Genomic DNA, 24,924 nt, shown 5'->3' with positions numbered 1-24,924 from the left:
AGTTACATATTTGGGGATTGCTGACAACAAAGCTTATTTTCAAACTCTTGTTTTCAGTAGAATGTAGATTTCAATTCAGTCTGTCTGTTAAATAATAAAGGCAAGCATTGCTGTGAAGATCTCTCAAAAGAAGAGGAAGAAAATCACACATAATATGGCGATTAGAAAATGAGGGAACAAACGTCAGTTTCATGAAGTAATTGGGTGTATGATACTCAATGATTTCTACAGTTTGGTAGGACGTCTCATTTATTAGACATTATTGATCAATTTATATTGTTGCTCCTTCTTCTTTCCTCACTTATTATTGTGTATTTTTCTGGCATATTCTGGAGCACCAGGAAAAGCAATTAGTTGATGAAGAAATGGATAAAGAAATTGCAATGAATGAAATTGAAATGGCAGTAAGAAAGATGAAGATTAGAAAAAAACTGCTCGAATAATGAAAGTTCAGTGGAGATGATAAAGGCAGCTGGAGTTGTAGGCCTGCAGTGGACATATCGGGTTCTCAGGATTGTCTGGGAGAATAAGGAGGTCCCTGAGGATTGGCAAAAATGAATAATCATCCCAATTTTCAACAAAGGCGATAAAGTATTGAAGAACTACAGGGGAATTACTCTTGATATCCCATGTTGCTAAGATAATGGAGAGATTACTGGAAAGTAGGATAAGGTTGAGGGTTGAGAATCTGATTGGTTTCAGAAGTGGAAGGTCAACAATAGAGCCTATTTTCATTATGAGACAACTAATGGAAAACAATGGGAGTATGGGAATGATATGGTGATGACATTCATCACACTGAAAAGGCATATGACAGTGTCCCAAGACTAAAGTTTGGGACAGTCTGGTGCAAAAAGGAATTGGACAGGGATTAATAAAAATTAAAGTGGCAATGTACAAGGAATGTTGTAGTTCTTTGCAAACACAAGTTGGCAGGACAATTTGATTCAAAATCACTAGTGGGCTAAGACAGGGAAGTGTTCTATCACCAATCCTGTTTACAATAGTAATGGATAACATCATGAAAACAGCAAAAGCAGCATTTGAAGGAAGAGAAATGAACATGTTATTTGCAGATGATATTGTTATTTGGGGAAAAGAGGACATGAATGTTGAAGAACAGTTGGATGTGGTGAATGTGGATTGAAAATAAATGTAGAAAAAGAGTAAAACTCTTGTTATGACTAGAGGGGAGAAAGAAGCGAAAGGTCAGATTAGACTTGCAGACAAGCACCTGGAAGTAGCGGAAACATTCAAATACCTGGGGAGTGAATTAATGGAGGATGCTCGATTGGATGCTGAGATTAGTAAGACGATTCAAGCTGCAAGCTGTTTCTATCATAGTGTAAGAAACATGTTATGGGACAAAGATGTGCCAATGGAAACAAAGGAAACTATGTACAAGATGTATTACGTACCCATAACAACTTACGGAGCAGAAACTTGGACAATGACAAAGAAGGATGAGAGTCGAATACAGGCAGCCGAAATTAAGTTCTTGAGGAGTATGATACAGAAGAGTAGAAGAGACAAAATAAGGAATGAGAAAATCCGGGAAGAAATTGGAGTGGAAAAAATGAATGATAGAATAGACAAGAACCGACTAAGATGGTTTGGGCACATAAAGCGAATGAATGTTGAATGAATGCCAAAAAAGGTGATGGAAATGCAAATGCAAGGAAGGAGAGGCCGTGGACGATCACGATTGAGATGGAAGGACACAATCCAGCGCAGTATTATAGAAAGAAACCTGGACTGGGACACAGTGTTGGAGGAGGAGTGGTGGAAAGACTGAAGAAAGAGGAGAGGAACCATACTTGCCTCTACCCGGCTACAGCTGGATAATGGGAAATGATGATGATGATGATGATTATCATTGCTGTACGTAGTGTAAATATTAGAAGAAAAATTCCTGTCAGACCCAGTCCACAAATACTGTATTGCAAACATAAGGACTTATTTCACTTAAGGTTTTTTAAGTTTTAACTTTATTAATTAACTGTTTATGTGTGCAGCCTAAAGCTATGACATTTTTAGCAACAACAAAAGAAGACCGGTTTGTGCGACTATCGCCTGTAACGCTGTTAATTGGCGGTCCCTTCGGAGTTGCTATAACCGTTTTCAACTCTATAGCCATCTTAAAAGTAATAACGAGTACTCCGGTACCGAGTATTATGGAAGAAATCTTAAACTGTTAGAAAGAAGACACGAAAAAAATAAAACATGAAAAATTAACATAATGATTTTTTTTAAAAATCCGTTTATCCTCCAGGGTTGCTTTCTCCCACCCCTGGTCTCTACCATCTCAAGGGCAGTGTCCTAGAGTGCGAGATATTTGGTCGGGGATACAGCTGGAGAGGAGGAGCAGTACCTCACCCAGGTGGCCTCACCTGCTATGCCGCCTTGTGGGGGATGGGAAGATTGGGACAGGCAAGGAAGAGGCCGTAGCCTTAAGTACCATCCCGGCATTTGCCTGGAGGAGAAATGGGAAACCAAGGAAAACCACTTCCAGGGTGGTTGTGATAGGGATCGAACCCCCTCTACTCAGTTGACCTCCTGAGGCTGAGTGGACCCCATTCCAGTCCTTGTACCACATTTCAAATTTCGTGCCAGAGCCGGGAATTGAACTCGGGCCTCTGGGGGTGGCAGCTAATCACAACAAGCACTACACCACAGAGGCGGACAATGAAAATAATAAATACTGTACATCCCTTTAATCTACAAGAGAAGTTCCCCCAGTCTATTCATTATCATACAACTGGTATCTGTTCTGTTTACTGCAGTGTGGGACTGCTCCAGTGGTCATCATAATCAAGAAAAAATATCAAACACAAAGAAACACACTGCATGATGTTCTTAACATTTTAAATGAATCCATTATTTTAATCATTATTATTAATTATTTATACCTTTACAATACAGTTTTTTATATCAGTCAGTAATTGACAACTGAAGGAGTGAGGAAATTTTGTTTCAGGCCCATGGTTATTTACAAAAGAAGTTTGTTTCCACGTCTACAAACATCTCTAGAAGTTAGAATATTTTGATAGACTGCAGTAAATGAATGTAACGTACCTGTTAAATCACGATGACCAGATCACAGTGCCCTCCAACGAGCTCATCCAGCCGTGAACTCAATGGCATCGCACACCGCCCCCTGGTGGATGAAGGTATCCCCTGCCCGTTTTAACAAGTGACTAAAAAGGGGGGCATCAGGGATTCTTTGGTGACAACAAAGCGCCATGTGCCAGGTTGCTCACTTTCAACATTCCTATCTAACCACTCTTGGTTCCCAATTGCATTACGTACGTTTCCACGCCCTTCCCTTCTTTCTTTTGCTGATGTGTTCAATCTTGGAAGGATCAGTGTTAACAGAGGATGGTTGTACTTCCTCACCACCAGCAAGTACAGTCATGGTGTTCAGACGATCATTGGATATCGACGAGCGAAGGTGCTTCTTGAAGCACTGGGTGTAGTTGGTGGCAAGAATGCAATCCTAATGGTGATTCCTAAGCAGGGATACAACTCCTGCAATTGTTGTTCATCTATTAGGGCCCTGATTTCTAAAATTATTGTGGGTGACTCCGGGAGAACAAAAACGCATTCTTTGATAACCTTATTTTATCTTCTCTAGTTCTACCTTCAGTCAATCCATGATTGGGAGATACCATATAATCCCAAATACCACCCTCCACAAAACAAGACATGCACACCTGAATTTCTAACGACAAAATTTGGAAAAGAAAATATATATGTATATATCACATGTTTACTTACCAATTTCTTTTAATTTCTGCAAAAGTATCACAAAATTGCTCATTTAAAGCACTTTAAAGTAATAAAAATTCTAAAAATGCCACAATGGGAAATAAAACTATGGTAGTTCAATGTACAAATCAAGTCGTGATTTAACGTCATCAGAACTACCACCATCGGAACTTTGATGACTGTCACCTTCCCACACATAGTTGTCCTCACTACCACCCATAGAATTTGAAATTCCACATTTCTTGAAACTTTTCCTCATCAAGTCATTGGAGATGCGATTCCATGCAGTCTGTACCCACTTGCATAGAAGTTCCACTTTGGGTCGTTTCACTTGTCCAGTTTGGTGTTGGTGCGTGATCGCCAGCAGATGCCATCCACTTGGTGTAGAGCTGTTTCAATGCAGCTTTGAAAGGCCGGTTCACACAAACATCCAATGCTGTAGGATAGAGGTCAGCTCTTCTGGAATTATTGCCAGATCAGTTTTTCCTTTACGGCGTCTGTAATGTGCCTGCACTAACTGTCGAGCACAAGCAGGCTCTTCTCCTACAATAAAGCTTCATTCAGTCCTCAATTAGCTCACTGTCCATCCAGCCAGATTCTTGGTTTCGAACAAAAATACCAGACGGCAAGTTTCTTTTCAGAACCACACACGGAGGAAGTTTGGTTCCATCAGCTAACGTATAACATTATTGTGCATCATTGCTTTTCGTTACCACCTGGTGATAGTAACGCTTTTAGAGCCCTCAATGTGAACTGTATTGTTTGATGACTTAAATTTACACTTCACGTCGGCCGAATCCACTGTAAGAGCAAATAATAATAATAATAATAATAATAATAATAATAATAATAATAATAATTTTCATAACTGTACAAGTAATAATAATAATTTTTATAACAGTAATAATAATAATAATAATAATAATAATATTCATTTTATGCCAATTCAAGATACATTTGTGTTTAAAGAGGTTGGTATAAATGACGTAAAACGAGTTATGTATTCTCTCAGATCAGATGCTGCTGGACACGATGGCATACCTCTGTCTTTCTACAAATATATCATTGGTGCCATCCTGCCGATCGTAACACACATTATTAACTACTGTTTAACCCAAGGAATTTTCCCTACGGCGTGGAAGGATGCCCTCGTCATCCCAATCCCAAAAAAGGATGGACCCAGTATTCCTTCAGATTTACCGACCAGTTTCTATCCTACCACCCCTGTCCAAAGTGCTGGAACGCCTGGTACATGAGCAAATCCTTACGTACTTACATAAATATGCTTTACTCGACTCTTACCAATCAGGCTTTAAGAAAAAACATAGTACTATGACAGCTCTGCTGAAAGTGACAGATGACATTAGATATGCAATGGACAACAAACAAGTGACAATACTTACTTTTTTAGATTTCAGTAGCGCATTTGATACTGTCGATCCTAGGTTGCTTCTTTCCAAATTACAGTCCTTAAACTTTAGCCAGAAAGTGCTGGAATTTTTCTATTCTTACCTCACAAACCGCCGGCAGTGTGTGGTTGCAAATAATAATAAATCAACGTGGCGAACAAAAAATATTGGTGTTCCACAAGGGTCAGTCCTAGGCCCTCTCCTATATACTTTATATATAAATGATATCACCAGATCAATTAAGCACTGCAAGAACCATCTTTATGCTGATGATCTGCAAATTTATTACCACACTAGAACTAATAATATACAACAAGCAATATGTAATGTAAACGCTGACCTTGAGCAAATAGATAGCTATGCAATTAAAAACAACCTTAAATTAAATCCCCATAAAACGCAAGCCATTATCATCGGTACATCAAAGAATCTTCACATTTTAAAACAAAATTGTATTCCTCCCGTAACTTTAAATAGTACTGTTATACCTTATTGTGAATCAGTTTCTAACCTTGGTGTTATTATAACGGAAACTCTAAACTGGTCAGCGCAAGTTAAGAATATCTGCAAAAAGGTTTATTGTGGCTTGCACCCCTTAAAACGTTTCAGAAATGTATTCCCTCGATCACTAAAAATTCAACTTGTTCGGTCATTATTATTTCCCATTTTTGACTACTGTGATGTAATTCTTACGGATATAACAAAAGAATTAAGCTTGAAACTACAACGCACTCAAAATGCTTGTCTTAGATATGCTATGGATTTACGGTATGACGCTCGAGTTTCTCCCTACTATAAACAATTATCTTGGTTACGACTAGACGACAGGCGTAAACTACATGCAAATACTCTTATGTACCAGGTACTTTCGGAAGACATCCCTGCTTATCTCTCCAGCAATTTTCGTCACCTTGGTTCTTTACATCTCCATGATACTCGCTCAGTGTCCCTCCTAGAAATACCTGTCCACCGAACAACCACATACCATCGATCATTTACTATCACCGCTTCGGGATGGTGGAATGCTGTTCCCAAAGACATCAAGGATGCTGCATCAAAAAGTATATTTAAAACCTCCTACCAGCAGTTCCTCGTTAAGTGCTTCCAGCAAGGTACAGTACCTGTATGAGTGGAACGAGTGATTGTGTGTGAAAATGATATGAGATTATTGCACAATAAAATAAATATTGTTTTAATATAATAATTTAAATTAAATTAAAAACATCCACATTGTATTTACGAAGTAGAAGTAGTCTAAAAATAGCTAGTAGTAAGTACAGTATTTAACTTAGATCTAGTCTTGCAAGGATACAATTAGTTAAATTTTCATTTAGTATTTTTATTAAGCTTATTAGTATTTTTACATTCTTATTTCTTTTGTTGTGTATTGATTTTTTTTTTTTTCTTTTTCCTCAAACCTGTATTATGTAGGCAGTTACTTTTTTTATCATTCTTCTTTGCATGTATATATTCATATTTTTGTCTTAAAAATTAGTGTTATTTGTAGTTCTTAGTGTTTTAAGTTAATGTCATTGTATGGAATAATAATAATAATAATAATAATAATATGTGTGTGGTTAAGTGTAAGAAAGGGCCAAGAGCCCTAACTTTGCCACAGAAAATAAAGGCTTTATCTATCTATCTATCTATCTATCTAGTGGCATTTTGAAATAAATAGGTATTTGATCAGCATTCCCAATTTGAGAAAGCAAATAGGAATTTTGCTTCAGCAAAAGAATAATGTGGCAATGAAAGGCCGTCAACTTTTCGTCAGAGGCAACAGGGAGACGTTGTGAAGGAGATGTACATCTTCACATACACAATCCATTTCTTTGATAAAAATTCCTTATCCACCCACGGTTTGCAGTAAATTCTTCCTTTTAAAGTTCCTTCACAATCTCTAATGATTTTAATTGACACATTTCTGTTCATACACCGTATCCTAGTTCTCTTTCATTCATGTATTTATTAGGCCGGTCTTCAATTTTAGGAAACTGCACTCTGCCCTTGGTAAGCTCTACAATCCCCATTACTTTTTAATAACATTTCCTTCTTCATCCTCCAATCGTGAATGCATCAATATTATATTTTCTGCTGGCAACGATTTCTGATAGTTTCATCTTCCATTACAATTCACTCATTGTAAGGGACCACAAATGCTTTTTTAATTCATCATTTGTTACCACTGATGCTTCTTTACTCAGAACACAAAGTGTTAATGAACTGCCACACCATGTGACTCCAGTAACGCGGAAGTGAGCGACGGAGTGAGATTTCAGGAGTTGCCAAGTCGCATGATATGAAACTGCTGTTGCCACATCTTCGGAACAATGTATTATGAGACCTCGATACTAAAGGCTTAAATATGACCCACACCTGAATTTAAGAAGCAATATATCTGCAAAAGAAGTGCGAGTGGTATTTGGGATTAAATGTTATAGCTATCTTTAACACACAGCCCACTATGAGGGTTTTTATGTTACGGTTTGCAGTAAAAAACCAACATCAATTTAGAAAGAACTTCTTAATGATGCCGAGCTGCCAGAATTTAGTCCCATAAGAGTTTTTTTTTTCACGTGCCATAAACCTGACGTATTTGAGCACCAAATACCATCGAAGTGAGTCAGAAGTGGACCTGCCAACTTCAGCTCTGAGCTACTCCACCCAGCAAGAATAATCCAGTTTAGTCTAGTTTTGGTGGTAAAGGTAAGGAAAAATAAGATGCAATGTGTTTTCAGAACTCTCTTAATTAGTGCCATTTAAGTTACAAATTTACATAAAAATCCATAACACCTGCTGAAAGCTCGTAACATAGTGTTTAAAGGATTCTGTTCACTCTGTACATGAGGAGCACACATCAAACATACAATTAGACCTGTTAGATGCTACAGTTCAAAATATGTACCGAGAAGTGTTCCGCTACATTTTCTGGCAATAAATCTCTCACACAAAAGTAAGGATTACACAAAGACTCTAATTCCTTTTATTAGTACAGCAGAGTGAGTCTGAAGTACATCTCCAGTTCAACAACAGTACAGTTTCTGGTCAACAACTTTGAGGGATCTAATTGGTCGTGCCGTAAGTTCTCTCCACGAGTCACTCTTGCTGTGGTATTTGCAACAAAGTGGTCTTATGATCTGAGCTTTGAGAGGAAGGAGTTGAGATTTTCCTTGCAGCACAGCTATCAAGGAATGGGGAGTGAAAAAGAACCGCATTGCTGTGATCGTCTAATAGAAGTGGAATGACACTCCAGACAAGATTTTTGACTAGTTACGACTGATGTAAACACAAGTAAATTTGTGTATTAATCCTTCAAACAACACAAGAAGATGACAGGACACCGGCAGCCATCAAAGCTGTCGCCAAGAGAATTTGAAAAAATCTGCTTCGTTAGCAAAGAATCATTGCACAGGAAATGAAAAACATGCCACATACTGTTGGAGAAACATTTTTATTGTGGAAGAAAAATGAGCTTCCAGGATGCTCACAGCTCTTGGGAAGCCACTGCCAAGTTCCCAAAAGTGGAATGAGATGGTTTGGTGGGGAGTGTCAAGCGAAGGTGACACATCACTGCTTTTCTGTGAAAGAGGGACGAAAACACGTGCCACAACTACCAGGGCAACATTCTGCAAAGGTTCATGGTACCCTTAAGCCCCACCTTGTTTGCAGGTAAGCACTGCATATTTCAGCAGGACTCCACGTCTGCCCTCAAGGCCATATCAACAACGCTTTCTGGAGTTCAGTGTGCCAGAGTTCAATGCCGCTTGTCGAAGCTCTGACTTTTCTGAGAGTGTACTCTAAGTATCAAGTCCTTAAAAGCAGATTTTATGAAGGCAGTAGCCCCAATACTGCTAGAAGTGGTGTTAGATTTCAAGAAATGTATCATGGCAAAGTGTGGATATTTTGAGTAATATGTGTACAGTACACCACAAGTGTAGCCAGTAGGGAATAGTAACACACACAGACTTGTTGAAGTTGTCATGCTAGCTGTCTGAGTACGAGGGACAGGGGCAGAACTTACACAGTGACTAGGTATATTACAAGACTGCTACCAGCAGCGACTAATGACCAAACCAAAATTGTGGGTAAACTCTGTCGATTTAATTTACTGGACCCACATGTTGGCATCTTGAATAGTTAGGTACTGAACCTGTTATTTCAATCGCGTGGATTATTTTGGATGATCATCTCAATTTTCACTACACAATAATGTGCAAGGCAAATTAAAGTGCATACAGCTGATACCTGGGCACTGACAAAGAAGGATGAAAATGTAGGCTGCAGAAAAGAAATTTGAAGGTGAGATCAGGAATGAAGTACAAATGGGACGGTGGCAAGGACATACTTAAAGCGGGGTGATGTCCAAGAATAGAAAAATGTATGAAGATGGAAGCAGCAAGAGCTTGTATAATACACCCAGGAAACAAGCGTTGGAGAATGACTACGATGAAGTGCCAGAGGAAATCAAATGATCTGAGAAATGAATACATAGGAATGAAATAATAGCAGAGAAATTAAATGGAGAGAAACAGACTGAGATGGTTCCAATATTTAACATGAATTAAGACTAAGAATTGCAGAACAAAACATAGGACTATAAAAGAAACGAAAGAGAGGCTGAGGGACTTAATTAACGACCTGACAAGAGAGGACTGAGGATAGGGACCAGCTGCACCTGGACGAGGAGAAATGGCAATGATTTATGACAATCCAACTTGAAACGCTGTGTTCTTTTCGAAGACTCCATCTGGAATGATGTGAGGGTCATGCACAGAGAATCCTTCACATTCTTTCAAGAAAATTTAAACCAAAATTTTCTGCCGATGTATGGAGAAAGGATTGTATGAGAGTAGAAAGTTTTCTCAATGCTACACAACCTTCTTTCTTGCAATACAATGTCTTACAACTTCTCGGTACAGATCTTATGATAGTCTAGTAGCTGCGACCAAACAGAGTGTACTGTAGAGGCTTCTTGGAGCAGGTGGGGTAGATACACTTGTCTGTGGGCTTGATGGCTGCTGGCTGTTCGAACGGACTGCACAAGCTCTTCACACCCATCGACAGCGCTCCAGGTTCCAAATTAACGTCATCCCTACAATAAAAATTATAATTATTAAAACTTCCTGCTAAGTGAAGGGTAACACACAATGAGAGGCCAGGGTGGGAGGAGGAGATGAGCGTGGTTGTCATTTACCATCTGTATTCTAGAAAGAAGTTTATGCTGTTTGGAGCAGCAGACCGAGATCTAGGAATAACTTTCTATCTAGATGCTGAAACAAACTGTAGGTCAACCCCATGTGGTGGGGACAACTTCTTTTCTCGCTATTGGTTTAACGGCGCACTAACACATCAAATGTTTTCAGTGATGCAAGGATGGGAAAGCGATAGGAATGTGAAAGTAGCGGTCGTGGCCCTGCATTTACCTGTGATGAAAATGGAAAACCACAGAAAACTGCCTTCAGGGCTGCCGACGATGGGATTCGAACCCACCACATCCCGAAAACAAGCTCACAGCTACACGACCCAAACTGCACAGCCAACTCCCACAGTACGGACAAGTTCAGTGCAAGACCCAGATCATTGGATGACCTGTCCACAGCTAAAACAGTGATGTCATATCCGCTGCTACGACTAACTCGGAGTATTTATCCATGAAACATCCACACATTCTTTCACAGAGCTGTAAGCGAAAATTAGGGACGCAGACCTACTGTTGCACAGGACAATAAGCCTTCCTTGTGCCACGTACATCTGACAACAGTGAGAAGTTACCTGCGCATCAGAAAGTTACACAGTTTTTGTCCAGGACAATAGCATTGTAGACCATGACATAATTGTTTACTAGGTTTCTGGAATGTAACCCTGTGCTGTCTGAACCCCAGACAACGGGTTCTTTCTGTACGGCATTCTAACACCCTCGGAGACCACAGGAATTGCCAGGATGAGAGGCAACACGAAATATCGATCCTTCTCATTCCTGTTACTAGTAGATGTAATCCCTATGGAGTGCAGGTGATACAGAGCACTTATTTTGGAACAGGATGTTGTGTGCACTCTTTATTTTAAGAGAAGTCCTGTGTCCACTACATTATTTTACCCATCTCTAATTTGTTGTGCCTACTGGTAGGGCCTGCGTCTCCACTTAGTTCCGTCCTGGTGGAGACTGACACCCTTCAGATCTTTATGAAGAGTATCGGTTCACTGCTGCTTGCGCCAACCTTTTGGTTTTCTGCCAATGACTTCTAAACTGTGACCTACAGGTGCCTGCAGTCAGCAAATGTTCACACCATCACTGCAATGGGGCATCTTTTCTGATGTTTCCACTGGATATGTGATACAATTCAGCGACACCAGCGAATTGATGCTCTGCTCAAGTCATACTCGTCCATCACTCGCAACCATAAAGTGTAACAAGTTGTTTGCCCCTTCATCCAAGCTGCTGTTATACTTGCGTAGACCTCTTCAGCAAGTCGGCCATTCTCAGTGAACGAACAATGCATACACAAAAGTGAGGGATCTAATAACAAGTGGTAAGTTTTTATAACCACTGGGAAATTATTTAAAAAAAAGAAATCTTGTTCTGATAAATTCATACGAGACTGTGCTTTTAGATGATAAGAGTGCAGAGAACTCCTACCTTTGTGTGTCTTTCTTTATCTTGTCCTCGCAAGGAATATCACCGCAGAACGGAGACAGAATGATGTTGTTGTGATTCACCTGAGCGCAGAAGTCATCCCAGTTGGTGCTCACCACCATGTGCTTCTGCAGGTCCTCGGTAGCTCTGTGAACACATCAGTGGTTACCACTATTTAGAAAGAAATACAGTCATTATCAATTAAAATAAACTGAAAAACATTTGGTAGAGTTAACACTCACTACTCTGGACTTCACTAATTTCAGGTCCTTTTTCATGACGTACTAATGATGATGATGACGACAATGATGTCTAACATCTAGGTCGCTGGCCCCTAGTGGTATGAGATGGAATGAAATTTTAAAATGTATCCACTGACTAGAATTTAAAACAAATAATGATGAACAACGAATATGAATTTAATACAATAGTAGATCTAAATTGCAATGCCTTATTTTTTTATGAAATGATAGAGAAAATACGTAGACAAGTCAATAAGTATGTTACAAGTGAACTATGTAATGCGAGTGGAATGTATTTTGTTGAAGACTTTGTTTGTAAAATACGATATGATGTTTTATTTTTATTGACCTAACCTGTACTGTAGGCATTTGTAAATAGTAGAATTCTGTCTATAGTTCCTGGAAAGATCCAGAAAGTTACATAACTTTTGTACAGGGTGTGTTAATTTGTTGGTATGTGTTCTAGAAAGTGTGTTCTGTCTATTCTGGAAAAACACGACTTTCGCGATCATGCGTATTCTAGAATGTTACTCAAAGTTCGCGATCGAAAGTAAGGTTGTGATTGGTGAATCTAGGTGGCGATAGGGAACTCGTGCACGCTGATTGGCTGCCTCCAAGGCCGGAATTTCCTATATATAGTGAGCGAGGCAGTGTTCGAATGAATTCTGTATCCTGAAATCTGTCGGTCTTGGTCTATCTGTCTGCGAGCAGCCTATCTGGATGACGTCCCCCGGTTTCCGGGATGGCTCTCTCCTCGGGTAAGCACTCTTGAATTCCGTCCTGCTAAAATTTCCGTAATGTTCCGATTTGCTTTTCATACAGGAGCCTGCCCTAACCTCGCCTAGATTCACCAAATTAGTTACTTATGACGCCTTAGTTTTTCAGCTGGACTTACCTGTTCGTTTCCGAGGCATTCCCATTTCTTGTTTCACTAAAATATGTATATTGTAGTTCAATATTATTTCCCTTGAGGTTTGCCTCTGGTAGTTCTGTATCACTTCAGGTACGCTAGACTTTGGATAACCTGTAAATTGCATTGTACTACTGCATTGGTAACTAGATGTATAGTTGTTTTGAAATTTGAATTTACACTGCTAGGAAATAAGCTATGGATACTACTGAACTTATAGCTCGTAACTTGGAATGTATTTGTAAGATTATTTTGTAAATAATATTTTTCAAATCTAAGGATCACGGGGATTTATTTCGGAATCCGCTATCTAAGCCATGTCCATGCCTTTGGTAGGTTCCCAGCCCTTCCATCTTCCCGTTTTGGTCGTTCACTAGTTGGCCCTACTGATAGTTACGTACTTGTTTTGTTGGAGATCCGCGTAATGCTAGCTACTGTTTTTCCGAGTGTGTAGTGTTTTCTTATATTGTGTATTGTACTCTTACCTTCCCCTTTTAACTGTGTTTGTGCCTTGTTTGTGTTACCCCTGTAGTCTGAGGTAGCAAGTACACTATGTGATCAAAAGTATCCGCACACCCCCAAAAACATACGTCTTTCATCTTAGGTGCATTGTGCTGCCACCTACTGCCAGGTAGTCCATAGCAGCGACCTCAGTAGTCATTAGACATCGTGAGAGAGCAGAATGGGGCGCTCCGTGGAACTCACGGACTTTGAACGTGGTCAGGTGATTGGGTGTCACTTGTGTCAGAAGTCTGTACGCGAGATTTCCACACTCCTAAACAACCCTAGGTCCACTGTTTCTGATGTGATAGCGAAGTGGAAACGTGAAGAGACACGAACAGCACGAAAGCGTACAGGCCGACCTGGTCTGCTGACTGACAGAGACCGCCGACAGTTGAAGAGGGTCGTCACGTGTAATAGGCAGGCATCTATCCAGACCATCACACAGGAATTCCAAACTGCATCAGGATCCACTCCAAGTGCTATGACAGTTCAGCGGAAGCTGAGAAAACTTGGATTTCATGGTTGAGCGGCTGCCCATAAGCCACACATCACGCAGGTCAATGCCAAACGACGCCTCGCTTGGTGTAAGGAGCGTAAACATTGGACGATTGAACAGTGTAAAAACGTTGTGTGGAGTGACTAATCATGGTACACAATGTGGCGATCTGATGGCAGGGTGTGAGTATGGTGAATGCCTGGTGAACGTCATCTGCCAGCGTGTGTAGTACCAACAGTAAAATTCAGGCAGTGGTGTTATGATGTGGTCGTGCTTTTCTCCCTTGTTGTTTTGTGTGGCACTATCACAGCACAGGCCTACATTCATGTTTTAAGCACCTTCTTGCTTCCCACTGTTGAAGAGCACATCGGGGATGGCGATTGCATCTTTCAACACGATCAAGCACCTGTTCATAATGCACGGCCTGTGGCGGAGTGGTTACACGACAATAACATCCCTGTAATGGACTGGCCTGCACAGAGTCCCGACCTGAATCCTATAGAACACCTTTGGGATGTTTTGGAACGCCGACTTTGTGATAGGCCTCACCGACCGACATCGCTACCTCTCCTCAGTGCAGCGCTCTGTGAAGAATGGGCTGCCATTCCCCAACCAACCTTCCAGCACCTGATTGAACGTATGCCTGCGAGAGTGGAAGCTGTCATCAAGGCTAAGGGTGGGCCAACACCATATTGAATTCCAGCATTACCGATGGAGGGCGCCACGAACTTGTACGTCATGTTCAGCCAGGTGTCCGGATACTTTTGATCACATAGTGTATCTGCAATTTTGCTCTAAGTGGCAGGTTTCAGCATTATCAGATCAGTACTGGTTGCACTGTTGCGCCACTCTCTGTTTGCACCAAGGAAGAAAAGCGCTCCGTAATCAGTTTTTTGTCGTCGGAGGGTGCACCAGGAGCGGAAATTCATAGAAGACTTTCAGCATAAAACGGGGACAATGTTTTGCCACAGCGAAGTGTTTACCAGTGAACTGAACAGTTTAAAAGGGTCGCACGAGTGTGAAGGATGAGGAAACATCCAGGCATCCATCTGCAGCCGTAAGTGATGCCAATATTGAACAAGTGCATGATATAATCCTGAATAATAGACTGTTGATGACATGGCAAGCCATATGCAGGAATGCCAACTTTCAAGAAAGGCAATTGGAAACGCAGCCGTTGGGGCACCAGGGGGGGCAGCGACCATAGATTCCCCCCCCCCCAGATCTTGCTAACTCACATATCACTGAAAAATCAATGAATAACATACAATTCAACCTGATGTAACATATTCAAAGACTGGCATATACCTGCTAGAGTAACAGCTGATCTGCAGTACATATCTGAGTGGAAGCTTAGCAACTTGCAGTTACTATATGGTAAAGGTACACGGGTGTCCTGCTTTTCCTTTTGATATCATGTGCATCCTCTGTACTAACAGAGCACTTAAAGAGTTCGGTGTTCATATTAGCATGGAATTCAGTCTTGTTCTTCCTTACAAAAGTAAAATCTCTTTCGACTGGAGCATTGCTATGGGGAACTAGAAGAATAGCCATCATTAGCTTACTCACTGAAGGGTACTTCATTATTCCTGAAGCATCAGTGATCTTCAATATTTCAAACCAAAATCTGTCAGTCCTTTCATCCTTGTCAAAAGGGAATCACCGGGCGAGCTGGCTGTGCACGTAGAGGTGCGCGGCTGTGAGCTTGCATCCGGGAGATAGTGGGTTAGAATCCCACTATCGGCAGCCCTGAAGATGGTTTTCCATGGTTTCTCATTTTCACACCAGGCAAATGCTGGGGCTGTACCTTAATTAAGGCCACGGCCGCTTCCTTCCAACTCCTAGGCCTTTCCTATCCTATCGTCGCCATAAGACCTATCTGTGTCGGTGCAACGTAAAGCCCCTAGCAAAAAAAAAAAAAAAAAAAAAAAAAAAAAAAAAAAAAAAAAAAAAAAAAAAAAAGGAATCCATCAAATTGCAAATGACTAAACTCAGTTTACAAAGATTCAATTTCTTCTGTTGACAGAATTTTAGGAAACTGGTCAATTATAAATCATATTGATAGAAAAACTTTTGGATTTCCTCTGGAAAACATCAGCAACTTCAGCATGCTTGAGAAACATCCCTAACTGGCCATTTGTTGACAATACACTCACATGCTTTTGTATAGAACAGTCTCACATCGGAATAAAACGTTTTCAATGTAGTTTCATCTCGAGAAACTGCCCTTATGTAAGCCCTTGTGTTTGCCCCAATGACCAACCCACTGTCATTTTTCTGTAAATTAGCAGAACTAAATTTCACATCAAGCAAATTACTCTGGGACTCTGGAACAGAAGATGCTCTCACTAAGCAAAAACAAGGTCACTGAAAAATTAATTCAACTTTGAATGAAGTTTATGAATAAGTGGTGTCTCTTGTTGAAGGAATACATTTAAGGAGTTGAAAAGTGCAAGAACGGAGCTGAGAAACAAAAGGTAAAGCTTAGTAGATGAATTTTCAAACTGTTCCTTAAGTTTCAGAAATTTGAGTTCGCCTTGTCAGAATCTGATTCTCAGGAGAGCATTTTTAAAGGGTTGCACTGTTCTAAGACCTCCTACCTCTTTGAACACTGCAGCAAATAGTACTAAATATCAATTAAAAACTGTTCACATTTGAATATTTAGATGATGATGATAATGCTTGTTGTTTAAAAGGGTCCAAAATCCAGGTCAAAGGCCCCTCAGAATGGTACTTATCGCTAGTAAAGTAGAACCATGGTATTTGTCACGTTGGGGTACTAATCAAAAGTAGCGAAGACTCACGGTGTTCCACACATGATGGTACTACTCACAAGTATTGTACTTCGTACAGGTAACGGAGACCTATGGTGTTTCTCACACAATGGCGCCACTCATAGCCAACGCAACCGATGAGGTTCCTCACCTAGGTGTACTAGTCACGGGTGCCGGTATTCCCGTGGTGTTCCTCACATAGTGGGTACTAATCACAGGCAATGCAGATCCACGGTGTTGCTCATATAGTGGTACAACTCACAGGCAACGCCCAGACCCGCGGTGCTGCTCACATGGGTACGACTCACGGGTACTGGAAACCCACAGGAGACCCAACTCTTTGCTGCTACTAATCACAAACCTATTTCATACCTAATATAGTGGTACTACTCGCAAGTACAGGTGACACATGGTGTTCCCCGCGTGATGGTACTGATCAGAAGTAATTTCATGGTTCTAAGACAATCATCCCTTGGTCGCCCCTTTTAGTCTCCTATCACGACAAGCAGGGGATACCATGGGTGTATTTTTCATCTGCGTCCCCCAGCCACAGGGGGTAGAGAGAGAGAGAGAGAGAGAGAATAAAGAAGGGATCCGTCACTTTGAAAAATGAAGTAACGGACGAAGAAAGGCAAGGGCCACGAAGGGCGTGAAAATGAAAGACTCCCTAGGCCTCGAATGCTATAATACCGTCGGGGTCAGAAAAGAACAAGAGTTGACCAAGGGAGGTCGGACAGGATAGATGAAAGTGAGGAGCCTGGCACAAGTAAGCGGAAGCAATGCCAAGACTCAGCTAAGGGCCCCATGGTCGCCAATCCACACTCGGAAGTTGAGAGCCCCTTTTAGTTGCCTCTTACGACAGGCAGGGGATACCGTGGGTATATTCTACATGTGCGTCCCCCACCCGCAGGGGGTATTTGAATATTTAAAAGAACACTGCACCCCTTTTGAGCAGCCAAAAGCACAAGATGACAAGCACACAAATATTAGGATTTTCTTTACAAATAAAGGAGCTCACACCTTTGGAAACACTTGCATTATCACATGCAAAACTTACGCAGTTTTCTTCCAATCATCATCCAAAACATTGAGTATTCCTTTGCCTGTATTGTCATTAGATTCCCGAATTGTAAGAATTATCGCTGACAACTGCGTAGATTCCCCAGCGAAAAATTCACAACAGTGGGTCGAGCTTCTTGTCATTCATATCGTTACTACCATCTGTTGCCAGGACAAAGGGCTGGGACTTCATTAACTCTCTTACCATTTTTGTTCTCGCACAACCGTACTTTGAAGCTATTTTCGTGGACAAACGTCCCAAATGGTCACTGCAGGCTAAAGGCAAGTAGTGTTCAACAAGAAAAATCGTAAACAGGAACTCCGCGTTTGTTACTGAGCTTTCAATGGCTAAATTGTTGTTTGTGCCTCTCAGCCCGACTAGCCACGTGTTTACAGCAGTCATCTCGTTCACCATGCGCAACTGAAAAATCGCGGCTACACACACTACAAAACATGTCTGAAGGAGATTTTGAGGAACACAGCAAACAGGGCCGTTCTTTCGAGTATTCCTCCTTAATTTTTTAACAATTTTTGGTTTCTTACCAGCATCACTAGTCACGGTAACGTCACCACATGTATTTTCCTACACAAGAAATCACTTCATTGTTTATTTCAAATTTTTGCATTTTGTAACACACAATTAGCATATCCTAGAAGAGCAATAAATACTTCAACAGTTCCGCACACAGTATTCACAATGAACGGAGTTTGCCACCACTCTGCCGTCAAAACAAAGACAAAAGATCTTAGATACTTGCATGGAAGACTGATCATGTGACGAACAGACAACTCCTCAAGATATACGAACTTCACAAGGTGGCTATTTTTCTGGTACTGGAAGCACATACTGCATTCGGCACGTGAAAACTCTAAATATTCCTAAACAAGGGACAGGAAAGGGCAGGAGTATAAATGATTACTGAGAAATCCTAAAAGAATATTCTGAGAATTCAAGCTGTAATGGCATTCCTTGAGTATACTTTCGAGCACTTCACACACTTATATTTACAAAATCAACAAAAACTCGTAATTTGTGGTGTGTCATTCGTAAAGGAATATGATGGGTAATTAGTAATTATAACGACTGAATTGTAATAGTTGGCATCTCTGCATATGCACAATAGCCATGGTGCTGCCTATGAAATCATGCATAACAGGCTGTCGAGTCTGTTCGAGACGAAGAGCAGAAGCGCCCACTGGACCGTCATGCTAACGAAAGTGAAACGTTTCTGAAATCACTGGAGATGAAACATGGGTTCACCACTTTGAACCAGAGAGCAAACGTCAGAGCATGGAATGCATCGCACATTTAGAAATGGTAGATAGCCTATACCCGTTCATACACAACATAAAATGCACGCATGTGAGAAAAAAACATATCAAGTGTTGTGTTGGATAGTTTTTATTCATGTATTCAATAGTATTTCGCTTAACACATTATCTTTCCTTGTCCCCTACAGAAACGCCTGATAAGGTTTTACTGAATAAACTAACCTCCGAGATCAGTCGCCCACGCTGCGCCGCATCTTGAGGTGTATCATATTCTTGCTCAATTTCACCACATAGTTTTAAAATTAAGCGATCGTTTATTCAGTCTTTATTTCTAACAAGTTAACTGCTGCCATCAGCCATGTTGTTTACGCATTAATTACGAAAACATGCTCTCTTTCATTTCGAATTGTGCTTGTAGAACACCAGTTGATGAGTATTACTAATCGACTCCGATATCGACTTTGAGTTCGAATGTCGACCAGAGAGCTCGGTAGTGCACATAGCGAAATATCTATGCCGAAGATGACTAATCACATTCAGTATAATCGCTGGAGTGCATATACACCCATGTTCATAAAAAACAGAACACCTTGAAAGACTAGAGATAGGAAGTTCATATTCACAGGACATGTCCATTTAGTATATTCTGCAGAAACGATTAGCATTTCAGTCACCTAGGTTCAGCATGTGTCCTGTTGCCTAGTAGACACTGGGTCCTCCACAACCACTGATAAATTTTTCCATGTGTGAAGGATTCGACTTGTATAAGGCGCGAATGGCGTCCCAGGGTATAGCCATCCATGCTGCATTCACCTGGTTCCACAGTTCATCTTTGGTAGTTGGTATTGGGTCACAGCGCCGCAGTCTGACATCCTGTGACAACAAGAAGGCACTTGTTCATGCAGCAACACGTGGTCACGCATTGTCCTGCTGAAATATGGCGTCTGGGGTGTCATGCAGAATGGGTATGGCTATGGTTCACAGGATGTCATTCACATAGGTCAAACTGGTCACAGTGGCCTGGACACACACCAACTGTAAAATGAAATGAAATGGCGTGGCTTTTAGTGCCGAGAGTGTCCAAAGACAAGTTCGGTTCGCCAGATGCAGGTCTTTCGATTTGACTCCCGTAGGCGACCTGCGCGCCGAGATGAGGATGAAATGAAGATGAAGACGACACACACACCCAACCCCCGTGCCAGCGAAATTAACCAATTAAGGTTAAAATTCCCGACTCTTCTGGGAATCGAACCCGGGACCCCTGTACCCAATAGCACCCCACACCATAAGGCCTTGAGTTGGCATTGTATGTCTTGTGCGAATGCAGTCAAAATACGATGCCTCTTCGCCTGTCTGCGGCTATTTACTATCTACTGCCATTCCTGTCGCCAGCGACTTTATTCCATACACCACTGCATTTTAGCATGTTTATGCATCAAGGGTTATGAACTTCATGTTGTTGGTCCGTATTGAACTGAGATAACATAAACAGGAGTTTTCCACCTATAGTTGTATTTACAATGTTATTTACATTACATGGGACTAGTTTCAACCCTACTCGGGGTCATCATCATACACAACATTTGATGAAATCCTAAAACATGTTTCTAAGCGGTAAGAACCTTATGAATATATAATTTACAATGATGTGTGGTTGAAATAGGCAATTTGTTTTACGTCGCACCGACACAAATAGGTCTTATGGCGACGATGGAATAGGAAAGGCCTAGGAGAGGGAAGGAAGCGGCCGTGACCTTAATTAAGGTACAGCCCCAGCATTTGCCTGGTGTGAAAATGGGAAACCACGTAAAACCATCTTCAGGGCTGCCAACAGTGGGGTTCGAACCCACTATCTCCCGAATACTGGACACTGGCCGCACTTAAGCGACTGCAGCTATCGAGCTCGGTGGTTGAAATAGGCAGGTGCTATGGCGCTCCAAAAACGTTGCAAATGAAAGTGAAATATTATGAGTGACATAGGTGAGCAATATATAATAAAAGTACACTAAACATGCTAAAAAGTCTGGGTATAAAAGTACAAATGAGATGCTCTGTGTTGTAGGTCAATTTCAGTATGATTTTAGACACATGGTGTATCAGATGGAATTCAGTAGGTCCTGGTAGTACATAACGGTTGTGGACCTTGTGCTATGGTACTAAGAATGAACACAATATAACATGACAACTATGTACAATGTTTGAGTAACAAATGTGTCGAGTGTTCTTGCTATAGCAGACTTCTGCTGTACTTGTATAGTGTTAATTATATGTACAGTGAAACCTCGGTAAGATGTTTCTGCAGGGGACAAGGAAAAAGAACATGTTAAGCGAGAAAACTTACTAATGAATATACGAATAAAAACTATCCAACAGGGATATGGAAACACTAGATACGATTTTTCCCGACACAAGGGCATTTTACGTCGTGTATCCATGAGTACAGTGAAAATTATAGGCCTATCTACTATTTCTAAAGATGAGAGGAAAGTATTAACCCCTTCACTGGGCTTGTACTTCTAAATGTGTTCTTACGTAGGGTTAGCTTCCTATAGACGTCTGACTATTCTTAATCACTTCTGCCATCTACTATCGTGATTTAAAACAAATTCCATTCATATTAGATGTGATTATTGCTGTCCTATTCATTTTTATCCAGTCTCACTCCAGTCGGGTAGTTTGCGCCTAGGCGGCAGTCCAACAGCTGTCTCGCGTTGCCTTGTACGGTATGCGCCAAATTTTTCGTAAAGAATTTATTTGTGTATATGTACATTGAAATAACTAAATTTGCGAGTTGTTGTCGTCGTTGTTGTTGTGACTACAATACAGATGTTCTGCGAACTCCATTGTCCATGTTCTGATACCCCAAACCCCATGGCACTACAACCCTTGAAGGGTCTTGGCCTACCAAGCGAACGCGGCTCAGCCCGAAGGCCTGCTGATTACGAGGTGTCATGTGGTCAGAACGACAAATCCTCTCGGCCGTTATTCTTGGCTTTTGAGACTGGGGCCACTATCTCACCGTCAGATAGCTCCTCAATTCTAATCACGTAGGCTGAGTGGACCTCGAACCAGCCCTCAGGTCCAGGTAAAAATCCCTGACCTGGCCGGGAATCAAACCTGGGGCCTCCGGGTAAGAGGCAGGCACGCTACCCCTACACCGCAGGGCCGGCGCCCATGTTCTGATAATGTTTTGTAAATTGGTCTGTGTATGATGGTAAACTGTTCCGTGTGACGTGATAATGGCTTGGTTAGAAAAGACGTTGAATTATCTGAGAATCCGCCGAGCGGATGTAGGAATCACTCAAGAAAACGTGTTGTGTGCCTGTCAAACCAGAGGGGACGGGAAACTGTCTGCTACTGTGAGCAATGTGACGTGGCCCTTTGTGCTTGCCCTTGCTTCCGTATTTACCACACTGTGCGCAATTTCTGAATGATTTATGAACCAGAAAGTATGTAGAACCTATTGATGCATAACTGAAAACTTGAAAAAAATGTCATAATAATAATGAAAGGAACAGTTTTTAAATTCACTTTTGTATGAACACACTGTGTATACATGTATATATTTACGGGTTTACAAGAAAAACCGTAATAACATAATGCTATTGAATTTCCACTATATCACTCATAATTTAAAATAAATCAAGTAAAATATCTTTTTCTGTTGAGTATTTACATCTACGCCAGCCTGTGGTGTAGGGGTCTCTTACCTGGAGGTCCCGGGTTCGATTCCCGGCCAGGTCAGGGATTTTTACCTGGACCTGAGGGCTGGTTCGAGGTCACTCAGCCTACATGATTAGAATTGAGGAGCTATCCGACGGTGAGATAGCAGCCCCGGTCTCGAAAGCCAAGAATAACGGCCGAGAGGATTCGTTGTGCCGACCACACGACACCTCGTAATGTGCAGGCCTTCGGGCTGAGCAGCAGTCGCTTGGTAGGCTGAGGCCCTTCAAGGGCTGTAGTGCCATGGGGTTTGTTTTTGTGTTTTGCATTTACATCTGCCGCACTCTACTGTACCCATTCCAAAAGTGCGCGTTACGCTGACTAATTACCCACTGGCTGGTTGATGTTATGAAACCATTCCCCAGTTAAGGGGTTAAAAGGTGTGAAAAACATGAGAGACAAATATGAAAACTTTTTTTGGTGGAGATTATAAAATAACAAGTACCGGTACACTGAAAGGTGTGAAAAACACCAGACAACAAATATGAAAACATGTGCACAGGGGCCAACAAAAATATCGAAGTATTATTGTGGGTCATACTCTTTCTAAAACAAAGGTAAGTAGAAGCCTTTTATTTTGGAGCAGTGGGTTATTAAACACTCTTAGAGTGGCACGCACCAACCAAGAGTAAGTTCTATTTCCATTGTAAAGTACTCCCTGAAGTCAGCATTCAGCGACATCTACTCGAGAGTATATTACTTCCGAAGTATTTTAGTCCTTTCAGATACTCCCGGACTAAATTACTACAAGGGTAAAATGTGAAGAACACCATCTTGTAGTATAATACTAAAGAAGTAAATAAAGCAGAAATATAGGTTAGAATTTACTCTCACGTCATGCATGGAGTAAGCTAGGACGAGACTTGTACCGTGTCGTATACGAGAGGAAGACGTTTCAAACGTGTTTATCGATTACTTGGATTATATTGACGATCTCGACGAAGCAAATCACGGGAATGTAATAGTGCGTACAGTGCGTGAAAGGCGAGATACGTACGATATGTACACGGAGAAAGAGTTTAAGGAATGTTTTGGTCTTACAAAGGAATCCTTTACTTTCCTTGAAAATCTACTTGGAGATAACTTGCAAAAAAATTCAGACAAGAATTCAGCCGTATCTTGCAAATTATAGTTGTTGTGTGCCCTGCGAGTTTTTCGTACTGGAACTTTCCAGTTAGTTGCCGGTGATTTAATGAACGTTCACCGCACGACTGATGGCTGCATCTTTCATTGCGCGGTTTTGGTTACAGCACTAGTGAGGTCAACAGGGAGATACATAGATATGGCTGCAGATATGATGAATGTTTGGAAAATAAAAAGAAATTCTTAACATTGGCAGCCTTCCCCACACATTGACTGCAAGCATATTCCCATTTTGTGACCTGCTGGTGACAACCGTGAACTTTTCATAAATCGGAAGGGGTATTTTTCTATTAACATACAAGTTATTTGCGATGCAAGTACGAAGATCATGAATATTGTTTGCCGATGCACAAATCTGCAGCAAACTTTGAGCATGGTTTATATACTGGAATATCAGTGGGAGATAAGGGTTATGCCTGTACTAAATTCCTCATGTACAACACATGGAACACATGTACAACACTCCTCATGCAAAAATCTGCAATGTTGTGGAACGCATTTTTGGAGTGTGGAAAATACGATTCCAAATCTTCCAAATCACACTTACAGCAAGCGGCAACACAATAGTGATACGGTAGTCCTTCACAAATTTGCTCTGGATGTAGGCAATCTATATGAACAAACCACCACCAGTTTTAATTTTTCCCCGCATGTCCATGGCTTTCTGCTTTTTAGCCTTCACTTTTAAGTCCTTCCACAGAATTTTAAGTTTCTCTTTACTGTGCTTTCCATTACTCAAAGCATTGAATTCTTCTGTCACAGCTTTCCTCTGGATTTATCTTCTTCTCTGGTATCTTTACGTTGTGTTTCGTACACTATATCCTTTGCATGGGATCTTCATTATCTCTACTAACAAGCATTTATCTATTCTGCTTACATCCATCTCCCTCCTTTCCTATCACACATAACCTTGTTTGTTTAGATTTCTTTAAAGAAAACATGCAAACACAACTACACTCCGTGAGTAACAAAAGCTACTTCTACAGCAGT

General features: G+C 41.0%; 1 protein-coding gene across 1 annotated transcript in view; it reads right to left on the bottom strand.

The window, feature by feature from the left end:
• Positions 1 to 7,904: 7,904 nt before the first annotated feature.
• GluProRS (Glutamyl-prolyl-tRNA synthetase) overlaps positions 7,905 to 24,924 on the bottom strand; it is a 399,755-nt gene continuing 382,735 nt past the window's right edge. The window contains exons 30-31 of the mRNA XM_068230702.1: positions 11,815 to 11,958; positions 7,905 to 10,269 (exon numbers count right to left, since the gene is read on the bottom strand). Of these exons, the coding sequence (XP_068086803.1) occupies positions 10,110 to 10,269; positions 11,815 to 11,958 (304 nt within the window). The 3' untranslated portion in view covers positions 7,905 to 10,109. The remainder of the gene's footprint in view (positions 10,270 to 11,814; positions 11,959 to 24,924) is intronic.

This window comes from Anabrus simplex, chromosome X, assembly GCF_040414725.1.
Source record: "Anabrus simplex isolate iqAnaSimp1 chromosome X, ASM4041472v1, whole genome shotgun sequence".
Lineage (NCBI taxonomy): Eukaryota > Metazoa > Arthropoda > Insecta > Orthoptera > Tettigoniidae > Anabrus > Anabrus simplex.
The sequence above is the reverse complement of the archived record's forward strand: the minus strand, read 5'-3'. Positions and strand labels throughout refer to the sequence as shown.